Source organism: Mustela erminea, chromosome 14 (assembly GCF_009829155.1).
Source record: "Mustela erminea isolate mMusErm1 chromosome 14, mMusErm1.Pri, whole genome shotgun sequence".
Classification (NCBI taxonomy): Eukaryota; Metazoa; Chordata; class Mammalia; order Carnivora; family Mustelidae; genus Mustela; species Mustela erminea.
The window spans coordinates 65,721,581-65,734,924 of record NC_045627.1 but is presented as its reverse complement, the minus strand read 5'-3'; the positions used below and the strand labels follow the sequence as shown (position 1 = coordinate 65,734,924).

The 13,344-nt window shown below is 56.3% G+C and overlaps 1 protein-coding gene across 3 annotated transcripts; it reads left to right on the top strand.

The window, feature by feature from the left end:
* The first annotated feature begins 417 nt into the window (after nucleotides 1-417).
* LDB1 (LIM domain binding 1) lies at nucleotides 418-12,938 on the top strand. 3 transcript variants are annotated; one of them, XM_032312389.1, is made up of 11 exons: nucleotides 418-784; nucleotides 8,901-9,003; nucleotides 9,127-9,171; nucleotides 9,287-9,362; nucleotides 9,484-9,586; nucleotides 9,759-9,931; nucleotides 10,410-10,532; nucleotides 10,773-10,856; nucleotides 10,951-11,074; nucleotides 11,276-11,418; nucleotides 12,117-12,938. In XM_032312389.1, the coding sequence occupies exons 1-11, from the start codon at nucleotides 760-762 to the stop codon at nucleotides 12,345-12,347; spliced, it is 1,230 nt and encodes a 409-aa protein (XP_032168280.1). In that variant the 5' UTR covers nucleotides 418-759; the 3' UTR covers nucleotides 12,348-12,938. The 3 variants fall into 3 exon arrangements, with proteins under 3 accessions (XP_032168280.1, XP_032168279.1, XP_032168281.1); XM_032312388.1 differs by having other exon boundaries at nucleotides 547-784; nucleotides 11,276-11,424; XM_032312390.1 differs by lacking the exon at nucleotides 418-784 and adding an exon at nucleotides 6,040-6,319 and having other exon boundaries at nucleotides 11,276-11,424.
* The last annotated feature ends 406 nt before the right edge of the window (nucleotides 12,939-13,344 follow it).

Sequence of the window (13,344 nt, the reverse complement as noted above, 5' to 3'; positions counted from 1 at the left end):
ACGGCCCACCCTGGCTCCGCCTCCTCCAGTCCCGGCTCCCGCTCCGGCTCAGCTACGCTCCCAACTCGGCGGCACCCGGAGGACGGACACCAAACGCTAGGCTTCGCCTCTTCTTTCTCTCCACACCCCCCGCCCTTCCCCTCTGGGGTCTCAGCCTCCGTCTCCTTTTTTAAAAGCTGCGTCACAGGCATGCCGTTCCCTCAACGATCCCGACCCCTCTCCGCCCGCCCGCCGCGCAGCGCACGCACGTCGCCGCTCGCTGCGCGCTCGCCCGGGTCACTTTGACACGGCTCTCCCCTCCCACTAGCAGGCAATTAGCATATTAATAAAGCCCGGCCCAGCCCGCCTGGGGCTGGAGAGCGAGCGCGGACGACAGCGAGAGTGCGAGCGAACGCGGGAGGGAGAGGGGGTGAGCGGCGGCGGCGGCGTTGGCGGCGGCGTTGGCGGCGGGGAGGGCGGCGGGAGCGCACAGACACGCACACGCACACGCGCACACACGGACACACACTCCGGAGACGCACACCCGCGCGCACACACGCAGAGGCAGCTCGCCTTCCTGCCTGGCTTCCTTCCTGTCTGCTCCGCGCCTGACAGGCCCCTCGCTGCAGCCAGGGGCCGCCAGCTCCGGGCCGAAGCCGGGCCGGGCCGGCGGCGAGGGCAGCGGGGCCGCGGGCGGCGGCGGCGGCTCATGCCCGGCCTGTCCCCGCGCGGGGCGGGCACCGTGACTCGGCTGGGCCCCCAGCGGCGGGCGATGTGAAGATGTCAGTGGGCTGTGCCTGTCCTGGTGAGTGGGGCGCGCGGCCGCCCGGCCCCTCCCTCCCAAGCCCTCCCGACAGATCCCTCACCCCTTGTTTGGCGAGAACTTGTGTGGGGAGCGTCGATGGCATGGCGGAGGTCGGGGGCTGTGAGGGGTATGCGGGGCCTTACTCCGGGGGAGGGCTCTCAAATGCAGATACGTAGAAGCCCAGAGGCAGGGAAGGGGGTGCTAGGGGTAGTCAGTGTGTCCGTGGCGGGGGGGGGGGGGGGGGCTGTGTGTGTGTGTGTGTGTGTGTGTGTGTTTTGGTGGGGGACGCTAATTGAGGAGGGGCTTGGGGGGCTGAAATTCCCAGAATTCCAGGGTGTTAGCCAATCAGAAGTGAGTCTGGACTTTTGACCCCCCCCTCAGGTCATCATAGAGTTGTGATTGGCTGGTTTGGGTTGCCCCCCCCACCCCTGCTGCCTATTCCCTCTTACTTTTCCTGTGATACCCCCCTCCAGGCTGTTTTTGTGGACTGTGTTTGGGGGGGAGGGATTGATTGGGGCCCATCTTGCCCCCTCCTTCCAAATTTTCCTGCCTGTTGCCAGGAGAGGTTAGCCCTCCTGAGGGACAAGAGGTACCCTGGGGGGGGGGTGCAGATAATTGGGCCCTCGGGGTCTGGCATCTCCACCCTAGTGGGAGGGGTAATATGGTGGCTACAAGCAAGTTAGGAAATAGAGTGATTTGTGGGAGTCAAGTTCAGGGGAGCAATACTTGACCCCAGAGTGAGAACTTGGAAGAGGACTCAGGCCCAGATCCCTGTCTCCCCAAAACACTTACCAGCTCTTGCTAGTGACAGCCTGGGTCTGAGTTTTTTCCTGGGGAGGGGGAAGGCTCTGCCTCACTGCTAGAAGGAAAAAGAGAGGCTATGTCACTGGAGAGGTAGTCTTCAGAGGTCCTCAGAACATTGTTTATCCTCCTCCTCAGGACTCTGGGTTTTTGAATTATGTGCAGGACCTCCTCTTGTCCCAGGCCGGAGTTAGCTTTCTTCTGAAAGTCAGGTGTCCCAGCATCTAGCCTGGTTTGGATCCTTGGCTTCTCCACAAGCCCTGTTCTCTGGGGAGCCCCATACTCCACAACTGAATCCCCACTACACACCACACACACACATACACACTCACAAACAAACATATACACACAGTCCCCAAGGGGAGCTGCCAGTGCTGAAGCTTCCTTGAAAATCATGTGACACAGGCCAAGCTGGGCTGGGCACACATTGAAAGTGCCTGCTGAAGCTGACGTTTAAGGGCCATGGGGGAGTCCTTAAGGAAGGGAGGACTAGTAGAGAGAGCCTGAGGATCCTGGAATATCTGGGTGTGGGAACCCCTGGCTCCTGCTGCAGAGGGTGGGGGAGAGGAGGAAAGGGAAGAGCTCACCAAGCTGGAATCCTGCCTGGCCCTTCCTGCTCCTACCAGCTTGGTGTGCATGTTTATATATGTATTTTCTTTATAATTGCCCTATGCTGGGTATCCATTCAGATCCATCCACACTGTGAGTCCTCCCCATGGCCTTCATCCTCCATCACCACACAGGAACTTAGCAGAAACTAAGGCTCTGAACAAGCTAGAGGGCTGAGTCTTAAATTTCGATTCATAGTTCCTACAAATAGTGGGTAGGAGGTGTGTATGGAAGCGTTGTCAGGCTAGAGGTAAATGAGAGGTTGGTCCTAAAGTTGAGGCAGGGTGCCTGGGTCCAGGAGGAGAAAGGATAAAGTTTCCCCCTCAGTTTCCCTGGGAGCAGCATGGGGATGGGAAGAGGACCCATGCACAGGGGTGTGTGTGTGTGTGGTGGGGGACAGCTTCAGTCAATGCCTCAAAAGACATGTTCCTTTTGTGTGTCTGGGTGACACTCCTGGCTGGAGGAAAGGGGGGCAAACGATGGCTATGAGTGGGGAGTTTTTTTCCTGAATGTGAAGAAGTCTTTTGGATTGATAGCGCAGAGAGTGGATGGAGGTTAGACTTCAAGGAGAACCAAATGGAGAGGGGCCTTGGAGTGGCCTGGGGGTGGGGAATGTTGGGAGTTGGAGTAAGGGAGGGGACCAGGCTTGTTTGGATGGGTGGGAGCACATGGTTGAACACAAGGGCATCATGGCAGCATGTACAGTCCGGGCCCAGATACACCCCCCACACTTGAGCAGGCCTGGGGTGGGGGCCGAGGCGCCCTGGCAGGCCGCCTGCCTGCTGCCTGCCTGCCTGTCTGAGTCTCTCCTTTGTGCTCTGCTGTCTCCCGGCTCCTCCTCCTCCCCCAGCCCAGCAGAGACAGCACATGCCCCACACATGTGACTGAGGGAAGCCAGAGCACACGCAGACCCACACACATGCAAACGCGGAAGGAAACACCACAAGACACAGACATACACACCCCTACCCCCCCAGCTCCCATAATGCTTTTGGAGTAGGTAATAGCTTCTGAAGCTTTGGTCAGGAGCAGGGAGAACCTCTGCTAAGGGGCATCACCGGGGCAGGGCAGGTTGCTGAGAGAGCCTGGGCCTGTCTGGGGCAGCATGTGGCTCAGAAGGGTTAAGGCAGGGAGGAATAGGGGGAGGGGAGGAGGCAGCAGTGGTGGCGGCTGGGAGCCAGGAGAGGAGGATGGCAGAGCGCCAGGCCAACGGGAGGCCGGGCACAGACAAAGGAAGGGGGGCAGGCACACTGGAGGCCTGGGTCAGGGAGCCCCAGGGGCCCGGGCAGGGGGCAGTGCTGGTACCTTATCCTGTGGGCTGGGACAGGCTGCTGCCCTTCAGAGTTCCACCTCCAAGACGGGTGCTCCTCTCTCCTTCATCACCTTTGTCATTCTTTGCTGCTCTGTGCTTTCTCCCCACTGCACCCTCCCCTTCCCTGCCCCACCAATTTTAGGGCCTCCTAACTTCGACTTGTTTCTTTAGCTGGACCTCTTTTGCTCCTGTATAAGTGGGGGAATTAAGTCAGAACTGAGAAAGGAGCAGACTTGCTAGAGAAGGGGAACCAGGAGCAAGGCCCCTTTTTGAGTGATGGGCCAGAGTCCTGATACTTCTTGGTATTTGGGGGCCTTTCTGAAATTTGAGGAGACAAACTGGGTGGGAGTTCTGAGCTCTAAACTGGGGGCAGAAGCCAGAGCACACACACCCCCATCCCTCTTCCTCATGTAGACAAGTCATTTGGAACCTGGAGTGGCCATTCCTTGGAGGGGGAAGGGAATGGGAATGGCTGCCGTGCCCCAGGGCTGGGCTTGTATGAGTGGGGCTAGAAGTCCAGGGTTCCAGTTCAGGCCCTCCTGTTTCACTATAATCTGCTCAAGTTAGCATCGTATTTGGCCCTGTATTCAGTAGGGATCTCTTGAGGTACTGCCTTATGAATGCACTCTGGGAAGTTTAAAGGCATGAAACAAATGATAGGAATTGTCCTGTCACTAGGGGAGAAGTGTGGTCATCTCAGAGTTGGGCTGTTTATTTGGGAGTCAGTGGAATATTTCAGTTCCTGGTGGTAGGCAGTATGTTTCAGGGTCTGGCTGAATGTCATAGATTTTAGTGTTTGTGAAAGCTGGAGCATATCCTTCGGTCAGAACAGGATGGAGAATGGTATGCAGGTTTCAGGGAGGGTGGTGTATGGGGTAAGTCCCTGGGTAATAGACGATCAGGTTGTGTATATAATAGTCCGTCACAGGTTTGGGGGGTATAATGCAGCTTGGGGTGTGTATGTTGGGAGTCAAAGGGCATGTGTCGCAGGTCCCAGTGTGTACAGAAGTCAGGGCTGTCATAGACTATGTATGTGTGTGTGTGTCTTGGGTTTGGGTTTATTTGGTTTTTGAGGTATGTCGCAGGTTGAAATCTGTATCAGGTTCTGTTTTAGGTGAAAGGAAGAGGTGTTATTCATTGTGAAGGGTGTTCAGGGAGCCAGGTGCAGTAGGACTGCAAGTCAGCCAGGGTGACTGTCATGAGAAACCTTGCCGTGGGGCTGTGCGGGGCTGTGTGAGTGTGCTTGGGGGTGGGGCAGGGCAGAGAATAAGGAATAGAGACTCAAATTGCAAAGCGATAGGAGGTCTGTATGGCTTCACCCCCTCCTGTGTGTGTGTGTGTGTGTGTGTTTCCTTTTTCCTTTTTCCTATCTGTCCAGGTAGTAGGGCCTGGACCACTATCCAAGTTTTAGAAACACTTCCTGTCTTGGGATTTCTCCGTTGCATTAGAAAGCAGGCCCTACTTCAGTAACCACATACCATTTTTTTCCCCCTGGGATGAGGGTAGGACTCAGCAGCACACTAGGTCCTTTCTGGGGACTGCTAGATGGGCAAATTGGCCTTCCCTAGCTGTGACAGTGCCTCTTTCCCTTGCACCCATGAGACTCTGGTGGTGGGGGTTAGGGAAGGGGGTTAGGAACTTAGCTGGGTTGGGGAGAGGGAGCTTGGAATGTCCCCCTCCCTCCAGTCACTGTTTACCCACTGAAGCAGAGTGTGTCTCTGTCAAAAATAACCCCCTGGAGGCTCCCCCCAGCTGCTCTGGGATTTCACCAGGGGCGGAAGCCCAGGGTGGCAGCTCTGGCCAGCCTTCCAACCTGGAAGATCACAGGGGGAGAGGAAAAGAGATTGGGGGGATGTTGGGGAGGCAGTTTGAAGATACTGGGAGTCTTCAGAGAGGAGAGCACCCTTTTCCATCCCTGCCAGTGGCTCTGGCTAGCCTGCTCACCCCGGAGCACCAGGCTTGGGGCTGGGGGTTGGGGGCATTTCAGTTCCTGGCCTCACACACCTCCCCTCCATCCAGGTCTCTCCAGGCCCAGTCTGTTCTGTCTCCATCTCTCCCTCTGTCTCTCTCGGTCTCTGTCTCTCTTTTGTTTTTCTCAGCAGTCCTCCCTGCCTGCCTCCGTCTCTCCCTCCCTCCCTCCCTCTCTCCCTCTTCCTCTTTCCTCGCAGGGAGGGGGCGGGGCCGGTGGGGGCAGCTCCACCCTCCGCCCGCCCTGGGGCCTCATTCTGAGAGAGGCTCGGAGATCCGAGAGCGAGCGGGGAGGGAGGGATAGAAAGGGAGAAAAGGAAGGGAGCCGGCGGGCGCTGCGTGTGTCTGTGCGTGTGCAAGTGTGAGTGAGTGTGAGTTCTGGGCCCTGCCTCTCCTGGTGCCCCGGTGGAGGGGCCTGCTGGCCTGGGGAGGGCGGGCGGGCTGCTTGGAGGCAGAGGCAGCGAGAGGCGGCGGCGGGGAGAGCCGAGGAGGAGGAGGAGGAAAGAGGAAAGAGCGGAGCAGCCATTGTTGAGGGAAACCTTGCAAACAAAGAAGGCTCCGGACTCCCCGCGGCCCCCCGCCCCCCAGGCCGGCCCCCTGGCCCCCAGCCCCCGGCCCAGTGGCCATTGTAACTTTCCCCCGGGGCTGTGGCCGCCGCGGGGCGGGCCAAGGCTGTGCGTGCGAGTCTTTGTGCGGCCGGCAGAGTGGAGCTCCCAGCCAGGCCTGCCTGTCCCACTCGGGACATGAGCGGCTGAAGTTGGCCCCCTCAGTCCTCACCCCTGCCAAGGCCCCTCTGGGCTTCCAGCTGCTCCCTGCACCTCTCCTGGCCCCCTCAGTTCTCCCAGGTAAGTCTGGGCACCCTGCAAGCCTGTTGGGAGTGGGTGGAAGATCCTGGGTCTGGCCCCGGCCTGGTATTGCTTAGCTGGGGGAGAGGTGCCCCAGCTCATAGAGGCCAGGGCTCTCAGGCCTGCTGACCTGTGGTCAGCCCCCAAAGGGAGGGGGCCCGCCCTTAGGTCAGGCTGGTTACCATGGAAATGCCCAGCTGGAGGTGCCCCCCTCAGCCCCAGGATGCAGCTTCCATCCTGAGAAAACTTTACTAGTTCTGGGCTCTACCTCTCTTCTTCCTCCTCCTAAGGGCTCCCAGATTGCTAGGGGTTGTACGTGTGCGGGGTTTGAGGGGTGGGCTATGTATGACTCCAAGGCTGATGACACATCCCCTTCACCCCCACCCCCTCTTTGCTCCCTCTACCCCTGCTGCTGGGGACAGGCAGCAACAGGGACAGATGGTCTGGGTGATGTTCCCTCCCCTTCTCTTCTCACTCCCAAGCCCTTGTGCTGGGGCTACTGGGAGTTGCTATGGCTCTGAAGAGATGCTGAGTTTGTTTGTGTCCATTCACTGGAGGTATAAACAGAGGCCTCAGAGCTTTGGGCTTTAGCTCTTCAGAACTGTTACCCAGCCCCAGGCAATGTCTGCCAGGTCTCTGGTGAGAGAAACTGAAGCTCTGAAACTTTTTTCAGAATTAGAGAGGAACCCAGGTGTGCTTCCTATCTTCTGAGGGTCTTGAGCTGACACAATCAAGTAGCCCTGAAACTGTGGGGCAGAGGCGGTGATGCTTTTGGGGAACGGATGGCCTAGGAAGGGGGCAAGGACCAGGTCTTATAATCTAGACTCTTGGGTTCATTGGCCAGACCTGGCCTTTGGTAGTCTCTGGGAGCTGGGGGTTCTTACATGGCCTTAGTCTACCCATCTACGGAGTGGGGAGACTTGGGACTGGTGAGGGGGGCGGCGGGGAGGACTGTCTCTTTCCTAAGGATACAGGCTCCTCATTCAGTCTAGACGGGCATGTGAAGGCTGTGTGCTGTGCTGGGAGCATGTGGATATGGCCTGTGAGAGATCATGCACTGGGCAAGGGCCTGTTGCAGGAGCCCTGGTCCTGCCTGGGGCTGCTGGGTTCCAGCTCTTGGTAGGCATGTCAGGGCGAGCTGAGGGTGGAAGCCTGCTAGGCAGGATGAGGCACACGCGTGTACAGGCACACACAGGCTCTGAGTCTTGGCACCTTCAGGAACTGTGTAGTGTAGGCCCCTTTGGGACCCTCCTTTTGCCCATATTGTGAGGAGGGGGCCCTGGAGAGATAATTAAATGATGCATGTTGGCACAGGGTCTTCTTTTGTCTGTTTCCCTAAGGAACAAAATAGATTTTGCATCTAATTTGGGGAGGGGGGGTTAGATACAGCCAATATGGTCACCCTTCCAAACGTAATCAAGTTCTAGGGATGCCAGGAAGCACCTAGGTGCTAGGACCTTCCTTCCTGTGCCTCAGTTTCCCCTCCTCTCTGGTAGAAAGGGGGAAGATAGGATTGTAGGGGTGCCTGGTTCATATCCAACTATGAATGTAAGATTTCCAGGAAATAGTACACCAGGAGTAGTGTGCTGCTCATTGAGGTGGATAGGGGACACGTGTGCCCATGTATAGAGAACATAAGCAGAGACCTCTGTCTAGTTAACCTCATAGACGGAGCCCCCGGGAGCCTAGGTTCCTTCCCAGGCCTAGATCTGTAAATAGAGTGGAATCCATTGGAGGCCTGTCTCTTTTCTCTACTGCAAGTCTCAGACATGAAAGGAGGTTGAGGCTTTGGGTTTCTGGTTTGGAGACAATGCTAGACCCACGGTGGGTGTGGGGGAGGGGGCTGGGCTGATAAGGGAGTGGCCGTTGGTGGAGGAGGCAGAAGGCCCAACTGGTTATCTGGTGGGAGGCACCCAGCAGGCACCCACTCCCCTTTATCTTTCTATCCCCTGCCCTCCTGAGACCCTGGGGTGGGGAGGAGGGGCAGGGAGTTGGCAAATTTCACACACACACACACCAGTATCCCCTCCCCCCAGCTTGGTCTCTAGAGGGCAATAGAGGGGTGGAAATACTACAGGATATGGGAATCAGATCTAGGCCCAAGTCCTAGCTCTGCCATAGTTACAAGCTCTGTGATTTTGGCAAGACCCCTTGAGCTTCCTGTTGCCTCATCTGTAAAATGGGGATTTTTATAGTTGACCCTGCTACCTCACAAAGTTGTTGTGATGATTGAACAGTATAATATAGCTGAAAAGGGGATTTATCAAAATTAGAGTCTAATGTTTGAATATTCATTTATTTTATGGTATTGACATTTCTTCCCAGTTTCAATTCTGTTATCCAGGGCTCAGCCACATGAAGAAATGTGGTCTTGGTTATTAGGGCTGAGTACTACTAGTTTCATGATAAAACAAAATTGAAGCTAGATTTAGAAGCAGAGGTACATGTTCCTTTAGGTCATCCCTATCCCCAGTCCACCCACTCTGGGGGCTCTGGAAGACTAGTCCCTGTCCGCACAGTCTAGGAGACTTCCAGGAAAGATCCTGGGACTCAGAGGACCCCTTCTTCCTTTGCCTTCCAGGTTGTTCCTCAAAGTCGTTCAAGCTGTACTCACCGAAGGAGCCCCCGAACGGCAACGCCTTCCCCCCTTTCCATCCCGGCACCATGCTAGATCGGGATGTGGGGTGAGTCTTAACCCACTTCCCATCTCTTCTTCAGATGGGATCCTGCCTGAAAGGGGGAGGGAGTGGCACTCCCCAATAATTCCTGTCTTCCATCCCATTCTCATAGCCTCTTCCCTTACACAGCCCAACTCCCATGTACCCGCCTACATACCTGGAGCCTGGGATTGGGTAAGTGGAGTCCAGTAAGGAGGGAGGTGCTTTCTATTGTATGGCTGAAGGCAGAAGTGGGGGGTGGGGTGGGAATACTCTTTTCCTACTGACCTCCCTTCTTCACTTCCCCCAGGAGGCACACACCATATGGCAACCAAACTGACTACAGAATATTTGAGCTTAACAAACGGCTTCAAAACTGGACAGAGGTATGACCAGGGGAAGAGGGCTGGGAGGGGGAGGACCATCTGGGAACCCCTGTGGGTTGTCTTCTAACATACACACACACACACACACAAACATACAAATATCCTGCCCTGTGCTCCTTAGGAGTGTGACAATCTCTGGTGGGATGCTTTCACAACTGAGTTCTTTGAGGATGATGCCATGTTAACCATCACTTTCTGCCTGGAGGATGGACCAAAGAGATATAGTGAGTGGCCTCTGGGGGTCCTGCTGGTTCTACTGTGAGAGTAATACCTCCTGTGTCCATCTAAGGACTGGGAGTAGGTATTTGTCTCTGGGGGTCTGTTTTGGCAATGATGGCATCTGCCTGACCCCTTTGGAAGTCCTTCTGTTCTATTGAGTTTGTCCCATCTCTACAGCCATTGGCCGGACCTTGATCCCACGCTACTTCCGCAGCATCTTTGAAGGGGGTGCTACGGAGCTATACTATGTGCTTAAGCATCCCAAGGAGGCATTCCACAGCAACTTTGTGTCCCTCGACTGTGACCAAGGCAGCATGGTGACCCAGCACGGCAAACCCATGTTCACCCAGGTCAGCAGCCCAGCTGGACGTGGAACACTGAAGCACTTGGGTTTGATTCCCCTCCTTTCTCCCAAAATATGCTCAGCTGTTCCCCAGGGAGGCAGAACGGGAAGTGCCAAGACGGGAAGGGAGGGGTAGGCATGCACAGCCTCCATCAGGCCTTTACTGAGTTTGCACGTGACAGTTTTCTGGGCCACAGGGGTGCACCAGTAAAAGAGAACCTGCCCTCATTGAGCTTATAGCAGATGAGTGTATCACTAGCTACTTGGGAAGAGGACAAGGGTCTATTTAGCATTACTGCTGTGCGTGTGTATGTGGGGGGGGTGGTTGACAGATGTGTGAGCATGTGATCTTGGTCAGTTATGCGCCCAAATTCATGGGCAGGTGGCAGAAGTGTATTCAGTGGGAGGGTTGTAAGCAAACGCGAGAACAGCTGCGCTTTCAGGTACGTGGGGAGGGGGCAGGGACGTGACAAGCTTGTCTCCAGGTGTGTGTGGAGGGCCGGTTGTACCTAGAGTTCATGTTTGATGACATGATGCGGATAAAGACGTGGCACTTCAGCATCCGGCAGCACCGAGAGCTCATCCCCCGCAGCATCCTTGCCATGCATGTGAGTCGTAGGCAGCACCCAGGCTGCCAGGGTTGAGGGCAGGCACTGGGGAGGGTGGCTGGAACAGGGTCTAGCGTTTTGTGGCCGTGACCTTAGACAGAGGGTTAGAGTATCTCCGTCTGAAGAATGGGTTTCATAGCAGCTCCTCTTCTCCCTCAGGAGCGTCACAAGGTTAAGGTGCTAGGTCAGATGAGCATGTGCAGCCCAGGTGCTAGTGTTCTCTTCTTCCTCCTCACCTAGGCCCAGGACCCCCAGATGCTGGATCAGCTCTCCAAAAATATCACCCGGTGTGGGCTGTCCAATTCCACTCTCAACTACCTCCGAGTGAGTCCTTCATTGCGCAGTTTCTGCCCATCCCACTGGGTGTCCGCTCCACGTCAGCTCTCCCCTGACAAGCCACCTCGTGGTCTCCCCTCAGCTCTGTGTGATACTCGAGCCCATGCAGGAGCTCATGTCCCGCCACAAGACCTACAGCCTCAGCCCCCGTGATTGCCTCAAGACCTGCCTTTTCCAGAAGTGGCAGCGCATGGTAGCACCCCCCGGTAAGTGCCTTCCACCTGCCCCTGCTCTTACCGGGACCCAGTGGCACTCCCCGCCCCTGGTTCCGTCCCCTCGAAAAGCCCCTTCCTCACTCCTGGCTCTGCGAGATTGGGATCAGGGTAGACTCAAGCTCTTTAGGGACCAGAATGGGGAGCAAGGGACTGGAGGCCTTTCCCCTCCTAAATCTCCTTTTCTTGGCACAGCGGAGCCCGCACGGCAGCAGCCCAGCAAGCGGCGGAAACGAAAGATGTCAGGGGGCAGCACCATGAGCTCGGGGGGCGGCAACACCAACAACAGCAACAGCAAGAAGAAAAGCCCAGCCAGCACCTTCGCCCTCTCCAGCCAGGTACCTGTAAGCATCTCGGCTTTCTTCTCTCTTCTGGGCTGCCCTACTGCTGACCCCTAACCCTTGACCCTGCCCCAGCCTGAGCTCACTAGCAGGCATAGAAGCAAAGACAGTTTTTCTGGTGTACTCTGCCAGCATGGGCTGGCTCCTGTCACTGATGAGAGTCCTTGTCAGTCCCATGGCATGGTTGTGATCACAGACTCAGAACATAGGACACGAAGGGACAGAGACAGCCATGAGAACGTGGATGTTCAGGAGAGACAGCTTGGAGGCACACATACCATTAGACACACACTGACAGAGGGACACACGAATTTGAACGTGTGCAATTCTAGAACATGCACATATGCACATGCACACACTTTCCCCATTGGTGTTTTGCTATCTGCTTCCTCTGTCTTACATGTGGACGAGGTTTAGGAGCCCTCTGAAGTTTGGGGGAGATGAACTAGGGAGCAAGGGGAGTAGATTGACTTCTCCTAGAACCTAGTGTTTGTGGGTTAAAGGCTGTGACGCTCTGCAGTCCTTCATTGGGAAGGATTCCAGGGACTGAGGGTGTCAGAGGAGTTGGGGTTTTAAATTGGGGTGAGAAGGGCTTGGGGGTATTGAGTTTCCTGGGTGGGTATTGGGGCTCTCTGCTGCCCTGGGCCGGGCGAGCCCCTGCCCCGATTATGTTTGGGGACCTCCGCCACTCTCAGGATGTGATGGTGGTGGGGGAGCCCACCCTGATGGGCGGGGAGTTCGGGGACGAGGACGAGAGGCTCATCACCCGGCTGGAGAACACCCAGTTTGACGCGGCCAACGGCATTGACGACGAGGACAGCTTTAACAACTCTCCCGCCCTGGGCGCCAACAGCCCCTGGAACAGCAAGCCTCCATCCAGCCAAGAAAGCAAATCGGAGAACCCCACGTCACAGGCCTCCCAGTAAAGGCCTTGCCATGGCCACCCAGTGCTCTGCCTGCCTGCCCCACCCCTCGCAGCCCCAGGGAGCAGAAGACAGAATGAAGAGACTGAGCATCTAAAATGGGCAGCCTCCATCCACCCACTTCAGGGAGGAACTGGACTCGCTGGGGGCAGGTGCCAAGATTTGCCCCCCAGTGGCCCTGGGCTGGGCCTGGCCTCTGCAGAGCCTTTTGGGGGAAGGGGTTACTCATGTGGATGCCTGCGTGGACCCTGGGCCTCTCAGAAATGTCCTGACCATCCCCCAGGGCATTTGCCTCCATCTTCACCCCAGGTTCTGGGTTCCCCATCCTCCTGATCCCACCCCCTTCAAGCCTGGGGTTGTTTATCCCACAACCCTTAGGGACTTAAAGTTATGGGGCTTGGTTGAGTGCCCCTTTCCTAAGCCTTCCCCTAGGTGGCTGGTAGTAGAGGGCTGAAGCTCTGGCTCCTCCCTGCAGCCACCTATCCCAGCTCCCAAGTTTTTTAAAAAATAATATTATTAAAAATGTAAGTTTAAAAAAAAAAATCACTCATGTACCCCCTTTTTCCCTTATTAAAAAGTCCAGCTACCTCCCTACTCCTGGCAGATGTGGGGCTTGGGGCCCAGGCGGAGGTGAGTGTGGGGGTGGAGGTGTGCGTTGCCATTTTTTACAGTTGGAGAGCTTCAGACCAAGGACATACTTTGCCATCTCTCTTCCCTTTTCTCTGGGGTGACTGGAGTTGGGGAAGGCATGCCTTGGGGTAGGAGGCCATTGATGGCCTCATCTTTGTGACAACCCCCTGCTGTTGTCTCCGTCTCCCCATCCTCCAGGACTCTGGCCTGCTGTCCTAGTGCTTGTGACTCCCAGTGTTCCATCCCCAACACCCCTCCCCCATGGTGTGTATGTTCTTACAAGTCCTCCACTAGAGCAGCCGACTTGGATGAGGGGAAGGGAGGCGCTCTCCCTTAGGAAGTGTGGAGGGAAGGGAGCACCGTGTTTGTT

Bases quoted from the DNA above. Each gene is read 5' to 3' on its own strand.
- LDB1 (XM_032312388.1), top strand. From the start codon at position 760: ATGTCAGTGGGCTGTGCCTGTCCTG. The intron at 9,363-9,483 runs GTATGACCAGGG...TGTGCTCCTTAG, and splicing joins GGCTTCAAAACTGGACAGAG to GAGTGTGACAATCTCTGGTG. The intron at 11,075-11,275 runs GTAAGTGCCTTC...TTCTTGGCACAG, and splicing joins GCGCATGGTAGCACCCCCCG to CGGAGCCCGCACGGCAGCAG.